Source organism: Panthera pardus, unplaced genomic scaffold, assembly GCF_024362965.1.
Source record: "Panthera pardus isolate Hobbes unplaced genomic scaffold, ASM2436296v1 HiC_scaffold_13, whole genome shotgun sequence".
NCBI lineage: Eukaryota > Metazoa > Chordata > Mammalia > Carnivora > Felidae > Panthera > Panthera pardus.
In genome coordinates, this window is record NW_026526688.1 from 137,114,516 (window position 1) to 137,141,854 (window position 27,339).

The following is a 27,339-nucleotide window of genomic DNA, read 5'->3' on the forward strand; positions in this document are numbered from 1 at the left end:
TTGCACTATGCTTTCTTAACTGACTCTATCTTTTTATTACTGAATAATTTGTTATTTTGAGAAAGAATATTGCTGTCATGTTTTATTATTGTTTATTATTAAGTAAGCATTATTAAACATTAAAATTATTTTTAAATACTCTTTTGGTTTTCATCATATGCATATTATCCTACAGACTAAAGTAAGGATTTACAATAAAATGCAAAGATATTGCTATATATTGGCTTAAGAATGGGATCATATTAGTATTTTGATGAATGGCTGCATTTTAGATGTTTTTAACATTAATACTTAGATATATTCTGTTAAATGAGCCGGTTTCATATGTACTTCTGTATATCAATCTTCTGTTTAATTTTGACTGAATAGGTGTTTTACAGAAACAAATGGCCTTCATAGTTATTTATATATTTCAGATTGCTAAGAAGCCTCGAACACCAACCTCTGGTCCAGTAATCACGAAGCTGATCTTTGCAAAACCAATTAATAGTAAAGCAGTTACAGGACAGACAACTCAAGTATCACCACCAGTCATTGCAGGTTATATTTCTTTATAGTTTATTAAGCTATATATTCACCTTCCTTTTAGGTTTAAGAAAGGCTGTTCTGCCATCTTGAAATGTTTTAGTGCAACAAGTAGAGTTATTATTATAAACCAAACTAGTTAATAAGAAATGTTATTTCTTACACTTATTTAAATGTGTGCTCTGAGCAAATGCCTTATCTCAAAATCAGTCCATTACTTTAGTCTCCTTAGTTTTTGGTAGAATTTTACCATGAAAGTAGCAAAGTCTTAAACTTCAGTAATACTAGCTAACATTCATCTAGTGTTTACCACATGCCTCACACTATTCTTAGCCCTTTACATGTAGCCACTTATATAGTCCTTGGGCAATCCTGGAAGGTAGGTACTAATAACAGCCCGGTTTTATCAGTGTAGAAATGGAGGCACTCAGCCAGTAAATGGCCAAACTGGGATTTGAACCCAGGCAGTTTGTCTCTAGAGCACACGTAGCTAAGTTTAATAGATTTAAATTAATACACGTGAGAGTATACTATTTCGTGGTTTCTGTTTGTTTTTGGTTTCAAAATGCTTTATATGCAGTTTTCTATGAACAGAAAATGGTCACAATGGTAGTAATTACTTATGTGATAACAAAATTTTAGCTATATTTACCAGCAAATTCTTCAGTGTGGCCGAATGCTCTTTATTATATACTTTAATAATTTGTCATCACCAATTACTGTAACACCTCAAATCTTGACTTTGAGTATTTTGTTTTCTTTATTAGTTTATCTGCCATTGTATTCCCAATCTGGCAGTTCTTTGACTTTGAGATCTCTGATCTGTTAATCATTCTTTCTCAAGAATCACTCACTTCCTGTCCTCAGATTCTTCCTTAGTCAATATGGAGTCCAAGACCCATAATTATCACTTCCTTGCAACACCATTGATATTCCTTTCCCTTTCTCCTTCTATAATGGCTTAAGTCCAGCACTCTTCTTACTCTGCCTGGCAAGCAGTGTGATCTTTCTAGAGACATACAGCCATGGTGACTGGTCTTTAATTCAGAGCTGTACTAACATGACCGTTTTCACCACTTACGAGCTCATTTCTAATTTCCATTGTGTTTTAAGGGCTTATGGAAGTACCTCTGGATGGTAAACTTTGACTAGATACTTTCAAATGCTAATTACCCATTCCTAGAATGTGTATTCTTGAGGAAGGTACTTTAAATGTTAACTAACCGTGAGGGGTAGGTGGGAGAGGATATATATGAAAACCACTGTCTACCATTTTTGATAAATTTATAGACAGTGTAACAACAGGCAACTCTGAAGTCAGTGGCAGTGATCTGTCATTTTCCTGAAACTTTGCATTGTGTTTAGGGAGGCTTCTCGTTTTAGCAAGTGAGAGGAGGCATGGAAAGATTGTAGTTTGAGGGCAGTATTGTTGGGCGAATGTATTTTTCTCTTTTGGCCCTCAGCAGAGATTTGTGATGTTATAGGAGGCTGCTGTGTTGAGGGCTGTCATGGGGACAAGTATGGCCCCAGAGGGAAGATTGGAAAGCGTTTGGATTTGGATCTGGTTCCAGAAGTGGGCTTCAGTTGGCTGAAAGTAAGGAAGGCTTTGGATGTATCGATGAAAAAGGGACCCCAACATTCCCCTGGGAAGTTTTTGGGAGTTTTTGGTGGAGGGGGTTAACCAAGAGGAATTTCTCAGTGCAGTGTTTTTTACTATTTCTGAGCTTGAGAGAATCCCTTACATTTTTTAATTGTGTGGGAAAATTATACGCTAAACAGTTGTGGTGTTTGTACATGTGCCTGAGTGAACATTTGGTCAATGCCAAGATTTCACCTTTGACATTTGACTATAATGATATCATTGCTGGGTCTTTGGGTCATTTATATAATGTGTTTGCACATTAATCATAGTTTCACCTTTTAATTATGGGCAGACTTCTTGGCCCTACCAAAAGGCATAGATAGACTTCTATTAAATTTCATTAGAATCATTGGCATTAAGTTCAGTTTGGAGAGAGAATTTCCACTGTCAACTAGTTCCATTATATAGCCTTTTAAATTCTTAGGAACTAAATTTTAAAACACTGAAGTACCTCTCCTGTTGAATTCTCTTATCACAAGGAGGTTCTGTAATCTTTATATTGTAGCTATTGACTTTTCAAAGTACATTTAGATTGTTTTTTAACGACTTTTGGGCTTCTCATTGAAGATGGAAATCTTTTTCTGTCTTACAGTCAAGATAAACTTAAGTTTGTGTGTAAGTGATTTTTTTAAAAATGCAGATCTGATCTTGTCACACCCTTGCTTCAGATTTTCTTGGCCATATTCATTTCTTATCAGTTTCTTGGCTTCAGTCTGTCAGATTTGAATTTAGGTGCCAGTGCTTTTTTAACATTAAAGGCATTTATGATCGAATACATACCTTTTTCATTTTCACCTAATTTAACTTATTTTAAGAAATTACCAAATAGACCATGTTCTCTCGGGATTTAGGATCTTGGCATTCCTTTTTACTTACGATGCCTTTGTTTGCCATACTCTTCCCCTGATCATCTCCTATGTATTCCCTTAGAACTTAATTATACCTACCAAATTCTTAACTTTAATTAGACTTCTATTACATTTCATACTGGTTTTTAATATTTCCATTAGTCACACTGTGTTATAATACTTGGTTTTCTTGTCTGTTTCCCCTACTACATTTATAATTTTTCTTAGTGGTAATTTTTTGGCTTTGTTTTGTTTGTCATGTAATTTTTACAAATTAATTTATATTGGAGCACTGGGGAGGCTCAGTTGGTTGAGCCTCTCTCTGTCTCTTTCCCTCTCAACAAAACAAAACTCTCTTAAAAATTAATTTATATTTAAAAAATTATGATAAAAATACATACATAAATTGTGGCATAACATACATAACATTTTAATCATTTTTAAGTGGACTATTCAGTGGCATTAAGTATATTTACACTGCTGTACCACCGTCACCACCATCCATCTTCAGAACTTCTTTCATTTTGCAAAACAGAATCTCTACATTATTAAACAATAACTCCCCATTCTTCCCTCCCTCCCAACTCCTAACAGAAACTTTTTGTCTCTTATCAATTTGACTACTCTACATATCTCATATAAGTGGAATCACACAGTATGTGTCCTTTCGTAATTGGCTTATTTCACTCAGCACAATGTCCTCCTAGTTCATCTGTGTTGTAGCATGTAAGAATTTTTTTTTAGGCTGAATAATATTCCATTGTGCGTATGTGCCACATTAACAATAGTTCTTTTACCTTGTTTATCTCTCTTTCCAGACTTGGCACAGTTTCTGGCACATAGATGTGGTTCAGTGAATATGTATTTTGAATGAAATGTATATCATGGAAGCAAGGTGGTGGTGTGGAAGGAGCTATTGGGAAACTTGGGTTTTAGTCATAGCTCTTGTATAGATTTTGTCTGTGATCTTGGGTAAATAATTATTGATTCGTCTTCTATAAAATGTTGATTCCACATACTTCAGAAGGCTTTGGAGACAGTTTAATGAGATACAGAGGTCCTTGTTATCAGAGCTCCCGAGGTACAAGGTTTCTACAGTGGAGCAAGCGTTATCAATGTGAAAATATTCACTAATAAATTAATCTCTTAAGAATTAGTCCTTGCTTAGATAAGCCAGCTCCCTGCCTGTCCCCCATCCCCTATCTTTTGGAGTATGTTTCTTGATTCTTGGAGAACACCTGACAGTGGAGTGTAAATACCTTGCAAATTGATTTCAAGGGGAGGTTGTAGAATTTGCATACTTGTTGAATCTGTCTGTGGAGCTAAGGATAAATAGGGATTTGGAGATTAGATAATCAGGAGGGATGCTATCTGGATGAAAAACAAGCAAGCCCCTCAAAAAGAATAACTTGAGGGGCGCCTGGGTGGCTCAGTTAAGCATCCGACTTTGGCTCAGGTCATGATCTCATGGTTCGTGAGCTCAACACCGCCCCCCACCGCCCCGGGCTCCACACTGTGTCTCCCTCCCTCTCTCTCTGCACCTCGTGGGATTCTCTCTCTCCCTCTCAGTCTGCCCTCACTCACTCATGCTCTCTCTCAAAAAAAATTTTTTTTAAGAGTAACTTGAATTTTAACAAGTATAGAGGGTTCTTGGGAAAATTGATGAAATCCTGAAATATTTTGGCTTGGCAGAGATGACCTTCAGTATGATCAAGTTGTGCCCATTCAAACTGCATCTGTCATTGTGCTGTCACACTAATTTTCAGAAGAATCCTCTTTCCCCTAGACTTAACAGTTCATCCTAAGAGTTACTGTAGTTTTAATTATAAACTCGAGTTTTGTTAAATATAAGCAAAAAAAAAAAAAAAAAGGAAAAAGAAAAGAAAACTGAAAGATTTACTCTTAGTTTTCTTATTTGTAGTGAAATTTTTGTCCCTGTCTTAAATGAATTCACTTTAAGTGGCCTTTTCTGGATCAGCTATTTTCAGGAATTGAGGATTTTCTGCATTAACTTTCTCTGACACTTTTTTCTGAATTTATGTAATGCCAAACAAATAAGAAGTTATAGTAATAACCATAAGTGATGAGCATTTTATAAAACTGTGTCTTTATTGGTCATTTCTTTTCTTTTTTTTTTTAATGTTTGTTTATTTTGAGGGGGGTTGGGGGAAGAGCAGAGAGAGAGAATCTCAAGCAGGCTCTTCACTGTTAGTGCAGAGCCGAATGTGGGAATTCATCCCATGAACCACGAGATCGTGACCTGAGCCAAAACCGAGTCAGATGCTTGACCGACTGAGCCACCCAGGTGCTCCAATAATTTATTTTCTTAATATAATCACTTTTTGGGCTTCAGGTTTATCCCACAGATAACTAGTTTTAGAAACTAGAACAGGCAATCATTTTACTTCAGGCAGGTTTAGCACTTTAGGGTGGTCTAAAAATATTTGATGCAGATTCATTTAGTTTATATAGAATTGACTTAGTTATGTTATTCAGGTTAAAAAAAATCAATTCTCAACTGTAATTTGTTAATGACTATTTCAATGAAATTAAATGTAAGTGTGTACTACAAATAAATTGAAAATATTTTAAACATTCATAAATGTCAGATCAACTTGATTTTAAAAAAGAAACTGTATACTGTGTCAGAAAAAAATAATCCGGAAGCTCTTAAGTGCTAGTTTTTTATTTTTGCCTAAAGAGAAAGTCCTTTCTTTTTTCTTTCTTTCCCCTCTCTCCCTCTCTCTTTCATCTCCAGATATATTTATAAGTTAAATCATAGCATCTAAGAAGGAATTTTAGAGATAATGTAGGTTATCTACCTTTTCTCTTCTTTGGGTGCTTGAATTCCCTTTTCAGCCAGTGAATTTGATTATACAGCGTCTGCTTGGAATGCCTTCAGTGACTAAAAACTCACTTGTGGTGAAACAGTCTTTTCAAGTGGAAATTTTTGTTAGAAGTTCTTTCCTAGTGCTGAACTGAAACTTCTGTTTCTGTGCATTTGTGCGATGCATCTGATGTGATAGAGAGTGGCTCTAATCCTTCAACTTGACAGCCTAGAGATGAGTCGGGATAATCTTGGCTTTCCTGCCATAATAAAAATCTCTAAATCTCAGAAGTTTAAAAAAATTTTTTTCACTTTTTATTCATACTTGATAAGATCACATATCTATTGTGGATTAGAAAGGGGGCTCTTCTTACAGTCTCACAAGGACTCAAGCTGACAGAGGAACCGACATCTCAGATGTGGCAGAGGAAAAGTAGAGCTTTGGAAGGTCTTGTATTGGCAGAAATGTTCTGGCCCAGAAATGCAACACCTCTACTCATAGTTCATCAGTTAGAACTTGTCATGTGACCCTAACCTAATCACCAGGAATGGGGTGGGGGCGGGGGGTGCAGGGAGTACACAGTTCTACCGTGTGCCCAGAATGGGAGAGAACCAGAATACTTGGTGACTAGCACTAATGACTGCCACACAGTCTTTCCAGAATTTGGAGATGTGTCATGTCTTTGTATTCCTTTCTTGACTAGGATAAAAATTCCTAGTATTTCAGTTCATTGTGAGATGATTCCCAATTTCCTAACCCATCCAGACACCCTACAGTTTTCTGTGTTTTTCCTGAAGGGTAGTGTCCAGAAGGGTTCCCTGTATTCCTGTTGGAATCTGTCCGAGAAGAACTTTTTGTTTTCCTTTTGGCAGTCTAAAATCAGATAGTATTAAATCAGATAGTCTTCAGGTTAGTCCAATGTCTGTTTTATAGATGTGGGTTGAAATTGTATCCTGAATGATTTAAGTTCAGAGTAAAACAGCTGTAGTATAGTACAGAGATTAAGTTTTGAGACTTGGATTCAAGGCCTGACTTTCAGGAACTGTGTTACACAGGGCATGTTGCACAGTTGTCCTGAGCCTATTTTCTGATAAATATAACATAACAGGATTGATGAGAACAGTGAGAAGTGTTTTCATGGACTTTACATAAAGTGGTATTAAGATACTAAGTGTTACTAAGAAGCATTGTTTTGTTTCCTTCTGACTAGTTTCACCTTAGTTCATTAGGGCCTCACTTGAGTGTTTAAGTTCCTACCTGGATACATATGAAATAGTGAACATACAGACTACAGTCTTTGTGGGTGTAGATCATCATCACATACATTTTATATCATTATTGAAAAAAGTCAAACTGATGTGCTGCCTCTCATTTGCAGGTAGGGTTCTTTCACAGTCTACTCCCGGGACTCCATCAAAGACCATAACAATATCTGAAAGTGGTGTTATTGGATCAACTTTAAATTCTACAACACAGACACCAAATAAAATAGCCATCTCACCTTTGAAATCGCCAAATAAGGTAAAAAAAAAAAATTAGCCACAAATGCTCAAGTGTTGTGGTTAATGCCTTTATGTTCTTACTAGTCACTTTAGATACTTCAATTTTAACATATTCCCAAACAAGTAATAGGCTTTCATCGAATACTAGATTAATTTAGTAATCAAGAAAAAAGAACTTATTCTAAACACATAGTAACTTAGTAATCTTTTTGCATGCTAAGATAATTTCCATGGCCCATATCAATGCGGGTACAACAAAAATCTTTTGAATGAGGTACATAATGTGTATAGTTCTCAAGTTAATATTTGTGCAAAATTATTATCTTTGGGAAGTCACATATGTAGTGACTATATGAATATAAAATGTTGAATGTAACTTTATTGTTATTTTGATAAAATACTCTGTTTTCTGCTTAAACTGTCCTGGGTTTTGTGGAGACCTGAGTTTTTGCTGGGTAACAGATTACCCAGAGTACTAGAAATTGCCATCAAATGCTGGTCACCAGATTCTCAGAGTTTTTAGATTTAAGTATAGTTCATTCAAAGCATTTGAAAGCTTTTCATGATCTGTTTTTATTTTAAGGTAGCTAAGTACTTGTCATTTTACTCTTAGTTCACTTCCTAAAACACGCAGATGTCATTATACCAGCATAACATTTTGAAAAGGTATATTTTAAGGACATTTCAGGTGTAAAGCTAACCATCATTATTCTGTGAGATGTCACCTTTGTGATTCTGGAAACTTACTGCCCTTTTTATGGCCTTTTTCATTATTTACTACTATTCATAAATAGAACAAACATTAAATATTTGTTTCACATTTTTTAAAAGTATAGCTGTTGGTTTCTGTTATAATGAGACTTGAATATAATATATAAATATGATGTCTCTTTCACTTTATTAATAATGGGATTCTACCTGCATGATAATAGAAAATAATTATTTACTTAAATGGAATGAATTCAGTAGATATTTGAGTGCTTACTATGTGCTATGCCTAGTGATAGGCACTGGGGATAAAAGCATGAATAAGACACGTTTTTCACTTCAAGCAGTTCCACAGGGAAGTTAGACGTAAACATTAAGAATTGCCCTACAGAATCATGACAGTTACAGGTGGGTTGATGAGCTCAGCTGTGTGTTGGGGACACTGTATACAAAGGCTGTTCTTGAAAGATCTTAACCTTAAAGGTGGTTTGGGTCTTAGCTGTGGGTGAGCAGTGGAGGTAATACTGGCTTTGAGGTAATTTCTCGATTGAGGTAATACTTTACACAGAAGGAAAAGTGTGGCCCTTTGAGGGAACTATATTGCTCTGGTAGTGTGAGTGGTGAGGGTACTAAGGTTAGAGAGAAGGTTTTATTATCTGCAGGGGAGTTTGCATTTTATTGTTCTAAAAGACTTTCTGTGGCTTCCCATTGCTTCTAGAGCAGTGGTTTCCTTGTCTGTATATTGGGTTCACCTGGGAATATCTGGTTTGTATTCCTAGAGACTGTTTTAATTGGTCTAGAGTTTGGCCTGGTATCAGGATTTTTAAAAGCTCTCTAAGTGATTCTAGTGGGTACCCTAGATTGAAAACCACTACTCAAGGTTAATATGAGATTTGCATGGTTTTTTTAAAAATTTTTTTTAGAGAGGGAGAGAGAGAGCAGCACACAAGTGAGGGAGAGGGGCAGAGGGAGAGAAAGAGAAAGAATCTCAAGCAGGCTCCATGCTTAGCACAGAGCCTGACTCAGGGCTCAATCCCGTGATTGAGATGATCAAGAGTCAGACACTGAACCAACTGAACCAGCCAGATGCTCTAAGATTTGCATTTTTAAAAAGATGATTTTTGTGGCACTATGAAAGACAGTCTGGAAGAGAGACCAGTTAGGTTAGTGATTCTCAACCATGTATGAACATTTGAAACACCCTGGAGACCCCTTGAAAAAACTTACGGCTGGGTCCTACCTGACTCCATAAATGAGGATCCCCATAAATGGAGCTGAGGTATTAGTTTGAATTTAGTTTTAATATTTTAAGATTCATAAGTATGGGCCAGGGTAGAAAATCACTAAGTTAGATTATTCCAGTACTTTAAGTTTGAGCTAGACTAGTAGCTAAGGGGCTTGGGAAGAAGAGATGTGTTAAAAGAGGTTTAAGACATAATACTGGATGTCAGGGTCTTAGGGAGGGGGAAAATCTAGGATGACTCCTAGGTTCCTGACTTGATTAACAGAGTAGATGGTGGCACTGTGGACTGGTAAGTCTGGTATATGGGCTATATCTGATTTGCATACAGATAGGAACTAGCTTTATTTTTCTCTCATCCTTGACTTTAGCTATGCCATCTTGGATCTTCCTTCCCTACATCTTGACAAGAGGTTATTTTTAACTATAAGAACAAGCCTTATTTTGGTGATTAAATTCACAAGTATGAAAAGTCTAGTCAAAAACTTAAATCTAGTTTGAAAGCTTCTCCCCTGAACTCAGACCCAATCATGACTCAGGGACCATATAGTCAAGAAGGGGAGTGTGCTCTGTTTCCTTCACTTTTCTACCTCCTCCTCGTTTTTGCTTTTGGCTTCTGATTGGAAGGAAGATTAGAAGAGAAAGGACAAAGACTTCTGTGACCGGGACTGTTGTAATGTAGCTGCCAGTGTAGCAGGTGTCCAAGTGTGGACATTTACAGTTGTGCATTTAGGAAAGTTTTTGAAGATCCCCATGGATATGTCCCCATTGCCCACTTCTTTGTTGAGAGTGTGGTACACACTCAGGCTATCTTTGGCAGCTTTCTCCTGGCTGTCTCTTACCTCCTGTAGTCTGCCCTACGACCTGGTACTGCAGTGTACCAGGCACGTGTAGCACAGTGTAGCAGAGGCACGTGTCTTTGGCCCATTAAGACGCTTTAGCCCTTCTGTAGCATCTGTTTGGCTAATGGGAAACCTATTGAAGAACCCACTGGTAGAAGTACAGCTTGACTAACTACTGTCCTCCTTTTCCTTGCTCTACAATTTTGACAGTTCCATCTAGCCTCTTGCATTCAGAATTCTCTAGGCTGGGACCAGTTTCTGTACTCACATATGTCCTAAACTCCTGCAGGTTTGTGTCAGGTTCTCCCAAGAAATCTCTTCCTGCATCCATTTCTGGTGGCTAGACCAAGATAAGCATTCTTATCACTACCAAAAAGTTTATTATAGTGTGTTGCTAGCCAAAATTGAGATGTCAGGTTTTTCCTTCTTCTAGTTATTACTTAGTCCATCCCAGAGGTTTTCTTGGAGAACCCCTGCCTTTGTTCTTATGGAGGTATAGTCTTCTCTACGTTTATAAATTCACTTCTTTTTTTTTTTTTAATTTTTGAGAGAGAGAGAGAGAGACTGAGTGCAGACGGTGGAGGGGCAGAGAGAGAGAGGGAGACACAGAATTTGAAGCAGGCTCTAGGCCCCAAGTGTCAGCACAGAGCTTGACACAGGGCTCGAACTCATGAGCTGTGAGATAATGACCTGAGCTGAAGTTGGATGCTTAACCAACTGAGCCACCCAGGTGCCCCTACTTCTATTTCTAATCTGTTTGGTTTCATTTCCTCTTCTTTTCTTTTTGTTTTTTCAATTTCATTTATTTATTTTTTTAAATTTACATCCAAGTTAGTTAGCATATAGGTGCAACAGTGATTTCAAGAGTAGATTCCTTAATGCCCCTTACCCATTTAGCCCACCCCCCTCCCACAGTAACCCTCTCTTTGTTCTCCATATTTAAGAGTCTCTTCTGTTTTGTCCCCTTCGCTGTTTTTATATTATTTTTGCTTCCCTTCCCTTCTGTTCATCTGTTTTGTATCTTAAAGTTCTGATATAAGCGAAGTCATATGATATTTGTCTTTCGCTGACTAATTTCACTTAGCATAATACCCTCCAGTTCCATCCATGTAGTTGCAAATGGCAAGATTTTATTCTTTTTGATTGCTGAGTAGTACTCCATTGTATATATATATATACCGCATCTTTTTTATCCATTCATCCATCGATGGACATTTGGGTTCTTTCCATACTTCAGCTATTGTTGATAGTGCTGCTATAAACATTGGGGTGCATGTGCCCCTTCGAAACAGCATACCTGTATCCCTTGGATACCTACTAGTGCAATTGCTAGCTTGTAGGGTAGTTCTATTTTTTAGTTTTGTGAGGAACCTCCATACTGTTTTCCAGAGTGGCTGCACCAGTTTGCATTCCCACCAGCAATGCAAAAGAGATCCTCTTTGTCTGCATCCTCGCCAACATCTGTTGTTGCCTGAGTTGTTAATGTTAGCCATTCTGACAGGTGTAAGGTGGTATCTCATTGTGGTTTTGATTTGTATTTCTTTTTTTTTTTTTTTAACGTTTATTTATTTTTGAGACAGAGAGAGACAGATCATGAATGGGGAAGGGTCAGAGAGAGAGAGGGAGACACAGAATCCGAAACAGGCTTCAGGCTTCGAGCTGTCAGCACAGAGCCTGACGCGGCGCTCGAACTCACAGACCCTGAGATCATGACCTAAGCCGAAGTCGGACGCTTAACCGACTGAGCCACCCAGGTGCCCCTGATTTGTATTTCTCTGATGATGAGTGATGTTGAGCATTTTTTCATGTGTCGGTTGGCCATCTGGATGTCTGCTTTGGAGAAGTGTCTATTCATGTCTTTGGCCCATTTCTTCACTGGATTATTTGTTTTTTGGGTGTTGAGTGTGGTAAGTTCTTTGCAGATTTTGGATACTAACCCTTTATCTGATATGTCATTTGCAAATACCTTCTCCCATTCTGTCGGTTGCCTTTTAGTTTTGCTGATTATTTCCTTCACTGTGCAGAAGCTTTTTGTTTTGATGAGGTCCCAGGGGTTCATTTTTGCTTTTGTTTCCCTTGCCTCTGGAGATGTGTTGAGTAAGAAGTAGCTGAGGCCAAGGTCAAAGAGGTATTTGCTTGCTTTCTCCTAGAGGATTTTGATGGCTTCCTGCCTTACATTTAGGTCTTTCATCCATTTTGAGTTTATTTTTGTGTATGGTATAAGAAAGAGGTCCAGGTTCATTTTTCTGCATGTCACTATGCAGCTTTCCCATAGTTGGTCCAGCTGAAAGGTCCAGCTTTCCCAGCACCGTTTGAAGAGACAGTCTTTATTCCATTGGATATTCTTTCCTGCTCTGTCAAGGATTAGTTGGCCATACGTTTGTGGGTCCATTTCTGGGTTCTCTGTTCTGTTCCATTCATCTGAGTGTCTCTTCTTGTGCTGGTACCATACTGTCTTGATTACAGCTTTATAATACAGCTTGAAGTCTGTTTGGTTTCATTTTCAACAGGCAGGAGATGGATGATAGTGATGCTATCTCTCAGTAAGTCTGCCATGGATGCCTTTTCTTCCTTTTTAGAGTGTGAGGATTTATCATTTGTAGTTCTTAGCCTTGACCTCACTTCACCCAAATTTTGAGATAATAGAAAAAATTCCATTATCCTCTTAAACTAGAAAGGAAATATAGAGAGAATAATTGGTTTGGGCAAAGAGATGTTGTTTAGTTCTTGCAGATGTTTGTCATTGAAGTACTCATTGATATCTAAAGTAAAATGTCCTTTAGGAAGCTGAGTATAGGCAGTGACTAAAACTATGCATATAGATGAAATCAACCAGGGAGCATGAGGTTGTGTGTACAGATAGAAGAAAGCAGGACTGAACCACAGAAATATTAAGAGTTATTAAAAGAAAAGGAGTCAATGAAAGAGAAGGAATGATAAGAGGTAGTAGGAGAAACCAAAAAAAAACCACCAAAAACCAAAAATAAAAATACTGGAAAGAGAGATGACATCAAGAATGCTCTTGGGCTATAATTTTAAATACCAAAAAAGTCAATTAAGAAAAAGACTGAAAAGTAAAGCTTTGCCCCCACTGGTCAAAAGTGGTCAAAAGGAAACTCCCAAGTATCCACCTTTCTCTACCTGCCAACACTCAACAATCTTACCACCATCTGCCTTGAATAGCCAGGACTTCTCTCATTATTTATCCCTATTTACATTGGGTACCATCCAAAGGCCCAGACTCCTACATCACCTTTTATCTCCCACATCTAATCTCCTTAAGGTTGTCAGTATCTTCTGTCCTTGTTCTCACTTATCCCCAACTCTTGAACTACTTCCATTGTGCCCTCTCTGGAGTTCATATCAAAATAATCCCCTAAATCTTCAGTCTCTTCGCTGAATGTTCTTTTTATCTTGTTCTAACAGATACCCAGCTCTCCCCTACAAGACTGCTTTCCTAGCAGATCTCTTAAACGATGGCCATTTTTTCCTCCTTCAGCCATTAGGCCGCTGATCCTGCAGTGGAGGGGTCGGACTACATGTTTTCCTTCCTTCCTCTCATTACTATCTGAAAACTGTTCTCACTTTCTTCTCCATCTTTGACACTAATGTAACCAGGTTTGTTATGGGAAGTCAGGCAAGTCTTAATATTTTCTCAATTTACTTGATATTATAGTTGTCTATTATTATAGGACGTATTTCTTCCATTATATTTATTTTGTAAAGTAATCCTCAGTTCTCTACAAAGTATTTATTAGACATGTAAATAAGCACTATACCAATGCAAACGTGATTCTGCATGGTTTACTTTCTTCTTGCTTTAGATTTTAGCAAAACTGTTCTCTACTTTCTGACATTAAAGTGTATTTTGTCCTGTAATCTTATTCTTACCTTAAGTACTATTTTTTTTCATGGAATATTTGGATTTATTTTAGAAATGCAGTATGATTTATGGGGCGCCTAGGTGGCTCAGTCAGTTGAGTGTCCATCTCTTGATTTCGGCTCAGGTTATGATCTTGTGGTTTGTGAGTTTGAGCCCCACATCAGGCTTTGCACTGACAGTGTGGAGCCTGCTTGGGATATTCTCTCTCCCTCTCCCTCTCCCTCTCCCTCTCCCTCTCCCTCTCCCTCTCCCTCTCTCTCTCTCTGTCTCTCTCTGTCTCTCTCTGTCTCTCTCTGTCTCTCTCTCTCCCTCTCCCTCTCCCTCTCCCTCTCCCTCTCTTTCCCTCTCTCCCTTTGCCTCTCCCTCTCCTTCTCCCCCCATCCCCTGCTAGCATGCATGTGTGCTCTCTCTCTCTAAAAAAGAAGTAAAAACATTTTTAAAAATGCAGTGTGGTTTAACATTCAAAAATCTATCCATTGAATTCACAACAATGAATAAGAAAAAAGAATAATTTTATGAATATATTCAATACATCTCAATACATGCGGAAAAATGCTGATGGTAGCCAGCCTCCATTTTGGTTAAAAATACTTGAAACAATAAAAATAGAAGGATACTTTCATAATTTGAAAAGGCGGAAATACATCAGACTTCATGTTATGGTGCAGTGTTGAACAAGGATATCCACTTCCAACACATGTTCAATTCTGCTGCAGGTCTGAGTTAATGCAGTATTGCAAGAAAAAGAAATAAATGACATAGGGTTTCAAAAGAAAGTAAAAAATTGTTACAAATTACATACCATTATATGCATGTAAAATTTAAGAATCTGCTATGAACTGTTAGAACTAATGTATAAATTTAGCAAGGTGATTAGATACATAGTCAATATTTAAAAATCAGTATTTATAGACCATTTATATTAAATTTTTTTTAATGTTTATTTTTTGAGAGAGAGAAAATAAGCACAAGCAAGTGGGGGAGGGGCAGAGAGAGAGGGAGACAGAAGATCCAAAGCTAAGAGCACAGAGCCTGATGCAGGGCTTGAACCCATGAACAGAGAGATCATGAGCCGAAATCAAAATTCGGACACTCAACCGAATGAGCCACACAGGTGCTCTGGGACCATTATATTTAATATAATTGTTGATATGGTTGGATTTAAATCTAGTATCTTACTAGTTATTTTCTTTTTGTCTCATTTGTTCCTTTTGTTTTTTAACTCTTTTTTTTTTTTTTTTTTGTATTATCTCCACTATTGGCTTATTATAGTTTAAACTTTTAAAAACTTATTGGTTGCTCTAGTGACAAATACTACATTTTTGACTTATAACAGTCTACTTTTATATTTATGTCACTTCATGTAGGATAAGAACCTTACAATAGAGTACTTCCATTTCTTTTTTCCTATCCTTTATAAGCTGTCATTGTTAAACATTTTACTTTTACAGGTTATGAACTCCATAATACATTTTTTGTTTTTGCTTTACACAAAATTACCTTTTAATACAATTAAAAATAAGCAAGTCTTATTTATTTTCATTTTAACTGTATCTTACACAGTTCCTTTCTTTCTGTAGGCCCCAATCTTAGTTTGGTATAAAATTCCTCCCTAAAGAACTTTCTTTAGGAAAATTTAATATTTTTAGAAAAATTAAAATTTTAAGGAAAATTCTGCTGACGAGAGATTTCTCAGCTTTTGTTTGCCTAAAAAAGTCTTATTTTGCTGTTACTTGTTAGAAAGATATTTTCATTGGGTAAAAAATTCTAGGTTGGCAGTTTTCCCTCAGTGCTTTAAAAATGTCACCCCATTGACTTCTAGAATGCATAGTGTTTGGTGAGAAGTAATGCCGTAATTTTTGTCTTTTCTTCCTTTGTATATGTGTCTTTATTTTCCCTACCTGCTTTCAAGATTTTCTCTTTATATTTGGATTTCTGTGGTTTGACTATTATGTATCCATATATGTGCTGTGTTGTTATTGCTTTCTTCTTTTAAATACACATTTATCTTGATTTTAAACCATCTTGGATCTATGATTTATTATATTTTATTTTATTTTTGTTTGGCTATTATCTCTTCATTTATTTCTTCTGCCTCATTCTTTCTCTATTCTCACTCTATTTTTTTATTTTTTTATTTTTTTTTTAGAGAGCATGCATAAGCAGGGGAGGGACAGAGGGAGAGAGAGGGAGAGAATTTCAAGCAGGCTCCATGCTCAGCGTGGAGCCCAGTGCAGAGCTTGATCTCATCGCTGTGCGATTGTGACCTGAGCTAAAATCAGGAGTCGGAATCTCAACCAACTGAGCCACCCTCTTCTCATTCTAGAACTCTAGTTTCCTGTTATTTTAAAGTTCTTATCTGATGGTTGCAACATCTAGGTCATCTCTGAATGTACCTCTTATTTTATTGGAATGGCTGTCTGGACCTTTTTAAAAAAAAAAAAGTTGCATTTTTTTAAATGTTTATTTATTTATTTTGAGAGAGAGAAAGTGTGAGCAGGGGTGGGGTGGAGAGAGAGAATGCCAAGCAGGTTCCATCCTTAGCATAGAGCCTGATGCAGGGCTTGATCCCACAACCGTGAAATCATGACCTGTGCACCTTGACAGGTTTTGGTAAAAAATATTTTTGACATAAGCCCTAGAAACAAATGACTGAAGATTATTAAAACTTTTTGCTTGTAACTCACATTGATTTCAGTTTTTTTTTTTCTCTCTACTAAATTAAAGGAGGACCTAAGTGAGTTTTCAGATCATCAAGAATAATTTTTGGAAGTAGAATACAATTTAAATTTTGGTATAAAATTCAAGAGAAGTTCAGAATATTAATGTATAGTAGTATAGTAAATATTCTTCTGTTCATGTATACTTATATGTGAAAATAATGTTTTTCAGTGTTTATAACAAAAATAGGAGTAGAATTGGTGCTGAGCTCTCACTCTTGCAATATATAATATTCAGCCGTGGATACATGAAGTAATGAATCCTGTCATCCATCTGAATAAGAGATACCTCCCAATAAAATCTTTTTCATTTGTGATAATCACAATTTATAATATATTTGTGTTGCTTTAAGTATATACAGTAATTATTAACTCAATCCAAATTATATACATATAACATATAAATAGTATTGGTTTCAGAAGTAGAATTCTGTGATTTATCACTTACATACCCCACCCAGTGCTCATCATAACACGTACCCTCCTTAATACCCATTACCCATCTAGCCCATTTCCCACCCATCTCCCTCCATCAACCCTCAGTTTGTTCTTTGTCACAAGAGTCTCTTGTGGTGGTTTGTTTCCCTTTCTTCTCTTTCTTCATCCCCTTCCCATATGTTCATCTTTTTTGTTTCTTAAATTCCATATGAGAGAAGTCTTATGATATTTGTCTTTTCTCTGATTATTTTGCTTAGCATAATACATTCTAGCTCCATCCATGTGGTTACAAATGGCAAGATTTCATTCTTTTTGATGGCTGAGTAATATTCCTGTGTGTGTGTGTGTGTGTGTGTGTGTGTGTGTGTGTGTGTGTGTACACACACCACATTTTCTTTATCCATTCATCAGTCAGTGGACATTTGGGCTGTCTCTATAGTTTGGCTCTTGTTGATACAGACAAAATTATTTAATGCTTAGAGCTGTACAAAAAGGGTAATAGGAAATAATGTTTTCAAAATTTCAATTTATATACATCTTTTTGTTTCAGAGAATTTTAAAAGAATTTCAAGCATAAAAATTTACACTAGAATAAAGTTTTTAGAGGATATGGAATTAAATACAAACTTACAGAGGAAAGGGAATAATGTAAATTTCCACCTGCTTAAGAATGGTTTATTTATGTTTTAAAAAATATAATAGATACTGGTGATATCAGATCACAATGTTGATATGATTCCATGGAATGTTTTATAAACAGTGATGTGACATGTATATTTTAACTTAATTTTGCTAATATTTTTAATAGGCTTGAAATTAATTATAAACTGAATGATGTTCTCAGTCTCTCTGAAAGTTATTTCCATTCTAGCCAGCTGGAAGGGAAAAGACATGGAAAAGCACATGTGAGAGGCTTTTCTGGACCAGACCTAGAAATAGGCATATAGCATCCATTCACCTCACTAGCTAAAATTGAGTTGCATGGCCTCATCTTAACAAGGGAGGTTAGGAAATATAATCAGCTACATGCCTAGGAAGCAGAAGAGACTCTGGATTTTGGTTAGCAGCAAGCTGTCTGTTACATGATCGGCCATACATATATAGCATAATAGTGCTACATTAGTACAGGTAATTGACAGAAAATTGGGACCCTGAACAATAATGAAATTTTCCATGATGGAGAGACACTCTTCCATTCTGTGCTCTTCGTGGCTATTGGTATTTATTGAGTTGAGTGTGTACCCTCTGCTGGGGCTGTAGAAACTATAGAAGAGCTTACAGTGGTTGGAGAGACAAAATTGAATGCATGTAAAACAATAATGAGTAATGAAATAGGTGCTTATTTGTGTGGTATAGACAAGATGGTTTGAAACTAAAGAAAGATAAATCCTGGTACTTCTTCATTTACCATTTACTCAGATACTTAATCAGTATCTACTATGTTTTAGGGGCTGTGGTATGAAACACTAGAGAGCAATGAATATGCATAGAACCTAAAGTCTAAGGAGGTGGTGAGAGGGACTATGATAGAAATGAATCAAATAATATAAAAACAGATAAAATTGCAAAACCATGAAAAGATTTATGATGGTATGAGATCCTGTATAAGGAGGTTCAACCACAGATAGCTCAGGGATGCCTTCTCTAATCATCCTAAGATTTTTGTATGGGTATAAATTAGAGTGGATGTCAGCCACAAGTGTGAAGGTCTAGAGCTGAACTAGATTACTGTACATGTAAGATGGTAAGACAACTAATCTGATTGGCATTAGTAATGCTTTGGAGGGAATGGAGAGCATATAAAGATAAGGTTAGATTATGGATGATTTTTAAAACAAAGCAAATTTAGGTTTAATTTTGTCATTAAATGGAGACCCATGGAATGTTTCTGAGTCGTAATGAGCTATAGTCAAAGTGTGAAAGTGAAATTTGCAAAAAAATTAGCAATGTCTCTGGTAGCAGATAGAGGTGAGTCATAAAGATGATTGAATTTTTTTTGCAAATATCCAGACAGGAAGTGATATGAGCAATGACAGTATCAAAAAGTTGAGGTAGAACTGTTTGGACACAGAGGTTTCAGAAGTTGATAGCTTTTGGCATGACGCTCTTACATGTTTGAGTTGGGGATGATTATTTTTGTAAATGAGTACAATTTGAAGTGAAGGGTGTTTGTTTTTCTGATAAACTTTGACATAGATTGTTGTAAGAATAATAAGAGGTGGTGTTGAGGTGATTACAGGTTGTAGGCTCCATTGATTCTGTTGCCTGAAGTTGTATTTTGTCTATAGCTCCTCATACCAGTACCCATTAGCCAGGTTATGGAACAGAAGGAATAAATGACTGAGAATTTATTCTTTTTTCTGTTATTTTTCCTGATGGTTTTGTTTTATGCTTTTATAATTATGTTGATTGAGTACGAGTGGGGTCCTGTGACCATATTACTAAGACCTTTTTGTACTATACAAACTTAAAATTATATGTTAAAAACCTAAAAATATTAAAAAGTTAGGATATTATTAATTCCCATGTGTCCTTTACCCAACTTCAGAATTATCAGTTTTACCTTGTTTTTATCTATAACCTCCTCCCACATTTTTTTTAAAGTAAATCATGTCATTTCATCTATAGATATTTCTTTATATATATAAAAGATAGGAACACTTTTTTAAACTTACCCACATTCCTTTGATGCTATTAAATACCTAGTTAATTCAGATTTCCCTAATCATTATATTTCTTTTTTATGCTATGTTTGAATTTGGGATTCAGATACGTTTGGGATTCAGATACGTCGTGCCCTTTAAAAAAAACAAAAACAAAAAACAAAACTGGGTTGTGTACATCCTATAGTTTTTCATAGGCTGGTTGCATTCCTGTGGTGCTTTTTGGTTTCAAGAATTTCTGGAATGGAACCCAGATGGCTCTTGCATCTTAGACCTTACAATGTGTTTTGCAGATCTTTTCTCCCAGTCTGTGGTTTATCTTTTATACTCTTAACAGTATCTTTTGCAGAGCAGAAATTTTTAATATTAATGAAGTTTGACTTACCAGTTTTTTCTTTCATGGATCATGCTTCTGTTACTGTATCTAAAAAGTCATCACCAAACCCAAGGTAAATTAAATTTTCTCCTATATATTCTTCCAGGAATTTTATTGTTTTGCTTCATAGTTTTATAGTTTTAGGTCTGAATCCATATGAGAGGTGTCTGTGTTTAGATTCACTTGTTTGCATGTGGATGTCCTATTCTAGCACCATTTGTTGAAAAAACTATTTCCATTGAATTATTTTTGCTCCTTTGTCAGAGATCAGTGGACTATATTTAAGTGAGTCTATTTTTGTACTCTCCTGTTTAATACATCACTTTTAGCCTTTGCCAATCTAATTAAAAGATCTCACATAGGTTTATATCTTTTTTTAAAGTTTATTTATTTACTTAGAGAGAGAGAGAGAGGGAGAGAGAGAGAGAGGGAGTGTGTGTGTGTGTGTGTGTGTGTGTGAGAGAGCAGGGGAGGGGCAGAGAGAGAGGGAGAGAAAGAATCCCAGCAGGCTCAATGCTGTCATCACAGAGCTTCATGCAGGGGTGGGGCTTGAACTCACAAGCCACAAACTGGTGAAATTGTGATCTGAGACAAGATAGAGTAGGCCGCTTAACCAACTGAGCCACCTAGGTGCCCTTCACATAGATTTATATTTTTAAATATTATTCATGTCTTTGTGTCTTCTGGACTCCTCTTCTGTGGACTCTGATGCCCATTGGGTGGTTTGTCTCTTTTTCCTTGTGAACTAAAAACTGAAAAAAGCCCATAGCATATTAAGGAAATTACTCGTTTGTTATTAATGTAGTTACAAACATTTTTCCCAGTTGGCTTTGTCTTGTTTCTGTTCCTCGCAGAAATATTGCACATGAAATTAGTTAAAATATTGTAGTGTCTTTATGAATTTTGAGTTTTTGAGCTATATCTAGTTAAGTCTTCCTTACTCCAATATTATAAAATATGCATTCATTTTTAAAAGTTATTTGGCTGTATTTTATTTATTTTACATACAATATTCTTTTATTACACATTAAGTACAAGAACAGATAGACTTGTTCTTTAAACTTTATGAAATGGTTAAATTAATATTAGCCTCTATATCATTTTTATCCTGACTGCTTTTCATAGCCCATCTTGCAAAGTGGATATCTATTTGGGTAGGGTACACACACCATAAAATTTACTGTCTTAACCATTTTTAAGTGTATAGTTCGGTGGTATTGAGTGCATTTATCCTGGTGTCCAGCCATCCCCACCGTTCATCTTCAGAACGCTATCTCTTGGAACACTGAAACTGTGTACCCATTGCATAACAAGTTGCCATTCTTCCCTCCCACCAGCTCTTGAACACCACCATTCTACTTTCTGTCTCTGTGATTTTGGCTACTCTAAGTACCTCATGTAAGCAGAATCATACAGTATTTGTCTTTTTGCTTTGCTTATTTCACTTAGCGTAATGTTTCTAAGGTTCACCAGTGGTGTAGTATATGTCAGAATTTTCTTCCATTTTAAGGCTAAATAACATTTTATTTTATGTGTATTCATCTGTTGATGGACACTTGGGTGGCTTCCACGTTTTAATTATCCTTCTATAAACATAGATGTATAAATATCTCTTGGAGACCCTGCTTTCAATTCCTTTGAGTTGTATACCCAGAAGTGGAATTTCTGGATCACATGGCAATGCTGTGCTTAATTTTTTGAGGAAACATCATAGTACTTTCCACAACAATTGTACCATTTTACAATGTAATTAATGTACAAGGGTTCCAGTTTCTGCATATTCTTTTTTTAAATTTTTTTAATATTTATTTATTTTTGAGAGAGAGAGACAGAGAGTGCCAGTGGGAGAGGGACAGGGAGAGAGGGAGACACAGAATCTGAAAGCAGGCTCCAGGCTCTGAGCTGTCAACGCAGAGCCCAACGTGGGGCTTGAACTCACGAGCTGCGAGGTCATGACCTGACACTTAACCAGCTGAGCCACCCAAGTGCCCCTCTCCATATTCTCATTAACACTTTTATTTATTTTAAAATTTTTTTAAATGTTTATTTATTATTGAGAGATGGAGACAGAGCATGAACTGGGGAGGGGCAGAGAGAGAGGGAGACACAGAATCCGAAGCAGGCTCCAGCTGAGCTGTCAGCTGTCTGAACTGTCAGCACAGAGCCCAAAGCGGGGCTCGAACTCACAAACCGCGAGATCAAGACCTGAGGCGAAGTGGACGCTTAACCAACTGAGCCACCCAGGCGTCCCTCATCAACACTTTTTTTGATAGTACCTATCCTAATGGGTGTGAGGTAGTATCTCATTGTAGTTTTGATTTGCATTTCCATAATGATTAGTGATGTTCAAATATTTTTTCATGTATTTATTGGCCACTGTATGTCTTTCAAGAAATGTTTTTTCAAGTTCTTTGCCTATTTTTGAATCCATTTGCTTGTTTGAGTTTTAAAAGTTCTCTCTTTAGGGGCGCCTGAGTGGCACAGCCGGTTAAACGTCTGACTCTTGATTTCAGCTCAGGTCACGATCTCACAGTTTGTGAGTTCAAGCCGCACATCAGGCTCTGTTGATGGCGTGGAGCCTGCTTTGGATTTTGATTCTCCTTCTCTCTTCCCCTCACGTGCTTGTGAGCTCTCTCTTTCTCTCTCTCTCTCCAAATAAATAAATGCACTTTAAAAACTTTTTTTTTTTAAGTTCTTTGTTCTGGATCTTAATCCTCATCAGCTATATGATTAGTGAGTATTTTCTCTCATTCTCTGAGTTGCTTTTTACTTTGTTGACAGTGTCTTTTGAAGCACAAAATTTAAATATTTCCATGAAGGTCCAGTTTGTCTATTTTTTCTTTTATTTCCTGTGCTTTTAGTTTCATATTCAAGAAATCATTGCCAAATCCGATGTCATGAAGCATCACCATATGTTTTTCTTCTAAGAGGTTTTTAGTATTACATCTTACATTTAGATCATGGATCTCTTTTGAGTTCATTTTTTTATGTGATGTTGGCAAAGGATCCAACTTCATTCTCTTGCGTGTAGATACCCAGTTTTCCTGACACCCTTTGTCTTTTTCACACTGAATGGTCTTGGCACCCTGGTCAGAAATCATTTGACCATATATGTGCAGGTTTATTTGTAGTCTCTATTCTGTTCCATTGGTCTGCGTCTCTGGCTTTATGGCAGTATTGGTTTTGGTGTTTTCTTAAGGTTGAATCTTTGATCTATTTGAAACTTATTACACGGAATGAATTCTAGGGATCCAGTTCTTTTTCTTCAGACCGAATAGCTAATTCGTACCATTTACCGAATAGCTCATCATTCTCTGTTGATTTGAAATGCCAGCTTTCATCATGAACTGTTCTATATATAGGCTCTTTTCCTTCTCCAAATAATTTATTTCAAAATCATTTTTGTTATAATACCTAATTTAATAATTTGAAACTTGCTTTACAACATAATGTGTAAGATTCACCTATGTCATAATCTGTAGCTATAGTTATTGTTCTGTAGTTTTTTTTCCTTTTTCCCCTTCTTTTTGTTATTGAAGTAAATTAACATACAGTGTGATATTAATGTCAGGTGTACAATATAATGATAAAACAATTCTATACATTATTCAGTGCTTATCACAATAAGTGTGCCCTTAATCCTCTTTATTTCACACATCCCCCTACCTACCTTCCCTCTGGCAACCACCAATTTGTTCTCTGTATTCAAGAGTCTGTTTTTTGTTTGTCTCTTTTTTTCTTTGTTCATTTGTTTGTTATATAGGTTCTTTTATCTGTTCTTTTGATCTTTAGTATTCTGCTCCTAGGCCAATCCCATGCTATTTTATTTACTCTATCTTGATAATGTTTTAATTTTTAGTAGGGTTGGCTTCTGATTTGTATAAGGCTGATGCTTATAGAGCAGGTTGTCTAATTTTGCCTGTTATGGTCATTTAACCCTTTCCTTGAATGCTTCTGTAGATACTAATATATTTAAATTACTCATCCTTGTCACTGTAATTCATAACTGTAAATACACTTAAGGTGGCTTAATATCTGTGAAAAAATAGCACAAGAATGCCTATGCCTATTTCATAATATTTCACCAGTCAGTAGAAGAGTGCTGAAAGTTCTGGAACTCATCTCAAGGTTTGACTCTGACATTAGTCGTATAATACATACAATATTTATCTCTTCTTATCTTCTCATTTGTTTCTTAGCCTGGAAGCATTTTACAGCTTGCAAATTTGCTTCTTGGTGGGTTTATTTAATAACCTGAAGTTTGGGAATTAGGTTATTGTAAACATAGTTTTTCCATGATGATAAACTCTGTAAACATTTCACCATAAATTTTTAAAAGCTATATTAATATGGAACCCTACAAAGTCCTGATTTTAAACTATATTACAAAACTGTTGTAATCAAAACAGTATGGTATTGTCATAAACACAGATACACAGATCAGTGGCACAGAGTAGGGAGCCTAGAAATAACCCACATATATATGGTCAATTAATTTATGACCAAGGGGCCAAAATTATACAATGGGGGAAGGATGGTTTCTTTAGTAACTGGTGTTAGGAAAATTGGACAGCTACATGCAAAAGAATGAAACTGTATTATTATCTTATCATACACAAAAATAAACTCAAAATAGATCAAAGACTTGAACATAAGACCTAAAACCATATAATTCCTAGAAGGAAGTAATAAGGGTCTTTGACATCAGTCTTGGCAGTGATTTTTTTGGATTTGACAACAAAAGCAAAGGCAACAAAAGCAAAAATAAGTAAGTGTGACTATATCAAACATAAAAGCTTCTGCACAGCAAAGAACATCATCAACAAAATGGGAAAGTGACCTATGGAATGGGAGAAAATATTTGCAAAGTAATATCTGAAAGGGGCGATATTGAAAATATATAAAGAACTCCTAGAACTCAACTGAGAAGAACCAAGCAATCCAATTAAAAAATGGGCAGAGGAGCTGAATAGACATTTTTCCAAAGAAGCCATACAAATAGCCAGTCAGCACATGAAAAGGTGCTCACCATCACCTGGGAAATGCACATCAAAACCACAGTGAGATACCACCTCACATCCGTTAGAATGGCTGTTAGCAAAGACAAGAAACAAGCGTCAGGGGAACGCTGGTGCACTGTTGGTGGGAATGTAAACTGGTGCAGCCACCCTGGAAAACAGTGTGGAGCCCCCCCACCCCCCACGAAATTAAAAATAAAACTACCATACAATCCAACAATTATATTTCTGGGTATTTACCTGAAGGAAGTAAGATAACCATCTTGAAAAGATGTCTGTACTCTAATGTTTATTGCAGCATTATTTACAATAGCCAGGACATGAAAACAAGCTAAGTGTCTTTTGACAGATGGATGGATAACGAAGATGTGGTGTATCTTATATATAATGAATGGACTAGTATTCAGCCATAAAAAAAAGAATAAAATCCTGCCATTTGCCACAACATGGAAGGACCTTAAGGGAATTATGCTAAATGAAGTAAGTCAGATACAGAAAGACAAATAACTGTGATCTCACTTATATGTGGAATCTTAAAAAAGAAAAAGAAAAAGGAACTCATAGATGCAGAGAACAGACTGGTGTTTGCTGTGAGGTGGGGGGGGTGGTGGTGGGTAAAATGGGTGAAGGTGATCAAAATGTGCAAAGTTCCAGTTAGTTTTCTAAGATAAGTTCTGGGAATGTAATGTACAGCATAACTTTAGTTAACAATAGTGTCTATTTCAAAGTTGCTAAGAGAGTAGATCTCAAAAAGTAGATCCCAAAACTTCTCATCACAAGAAAAATCTCATTATGTTCAGTAATGGATGTTAACTTATTGTGGTAATCAATTTGCAATATATACATATATGAAATCATTATTCTTTATACCTAAAACTAATACAGTGTTATGTCAATTATATTTCAATAAAAAAGAAAAGAAAAACATAAGTTCTTTCCTCTTACAAAATTATGCTGAACTTAGCTGCCATTTACCTAGATTCAAAATGAGTCTCAAGTCATATTCTATGTAGAAATACATACAGATTGCTACTTTAAGAGATTTCACAAATATTTATGGTGCAAGTTGCTTAGGATTTATTATGTCTGTGCTAACATTTTATATTATAGCTTTTGTGATACTTTCCTTATTTGTACTATTTCCTAAGCTATCTCTATTTACAGATTAATATCATAATTATGTGTTTAAAAATAAATGTCTTTGGACATTATTTTCCAATTGGCAAATGGCAAAAGTCTTTGCTTAATTCAAGTTTACCTATAAGGAAAGGAATAAAACACTCTTCCAGTTCTGCAAATGAGGACTCTTATTCTATCTGGTAAAGCTGGAGAGATAAAGAAGGAGGGAGGGAGGGAGGGAAGGAGAGAGGGGGAGAAAGAAAAAGAAACAGACTCAACCAGTATTCTTAAAACTGAGTTTGTAGGGTGTCTTTACATGATACTGTCTGTCTTTCTCTTGGCACCAATATATGAAAGAAAGAAAGAAAGAAAGAAAGAAAGAAAGAAAGAAAGAAAGAAAGAAAGAAAGAAAGAAAGAAAAAGAAAGAAGAAAAGAGAAAGAAAAGAAAGGAAGAAAAAAAAATAAAAGAAAAATTTCCCCTCCAAGCTACTGTTAAATAAGTTTGAGAAGCATCCTATACCATACCCATCTAGGAACTTTATAGTGGTCATTAGCATAGTAAGGACTCTGAGAAGGCTTTTGTTTAACATTGTTTACTTTAGGGTTTCATAAATTAATTTGACAAAGTAGACTGTTTCATGTAATAACTAATCCTGAAGAGCTAATGTTCAGTGAAACAAACACACTTTAGTAAACACTACCTAGTTAGCATTAAGGAAAATATTGTTATGATTTTGCATTAGATTAAACAAAGGCCATCTTAAAATCTGTTTGAAACAGTATGATTTGTGCAGGTGTCTCAAAGTGCTATACAGATTTCATTTAGTGGTAATGTTCTCCCTTGTACAAAAGAGAAACAAAGATATAAAAGCATTAGGTTTGCTTGCCAAAATACACACAAGACTGAGACTAACTGGAACCAAAGCCCATATGTCCAAACAATGATTTCTAAGCAGTATTTACAAACAGAACCAAATATGGAACTC

General features: G+C 36.1%; 1 protein-coding gene across 6 annotated transcripts in view; it reads left to right on the top strand.

Annotated features, from left to right (window-relative positions):
• The window catches only part of LIN54 (lin-54 DREAM MuvB core complex component), a 69,254-nt gene that overhangs the window by 17,981 nt on the left and 23,934 nt on the right, over positions 1 to 27,339 (top strand). For 4 of the 6 annotated variants that reach the window (XM_019465739.2, XM_019465773.2, XM_019465733.2 and 1 more), the window contains exons 3-4: positions 417 to 540; positions 7,222 to 7,364. The exons of 1 other annotated variant lie outside the window; for it this stretch is intronic. In XM_019465739.2, coding sequence (XP_019321284.1) covers positions 417 to 540; positions 7,222 to 7,364 — 267 coding nt within the window. The remainder of the gene's footprint in view (positions 1 to 416; positions 541 to 7,221; positions 7,365 to 27,339) is intronic. One more of the 6 variants, XM_019465756.2, reaches the window with a different exon arrangement.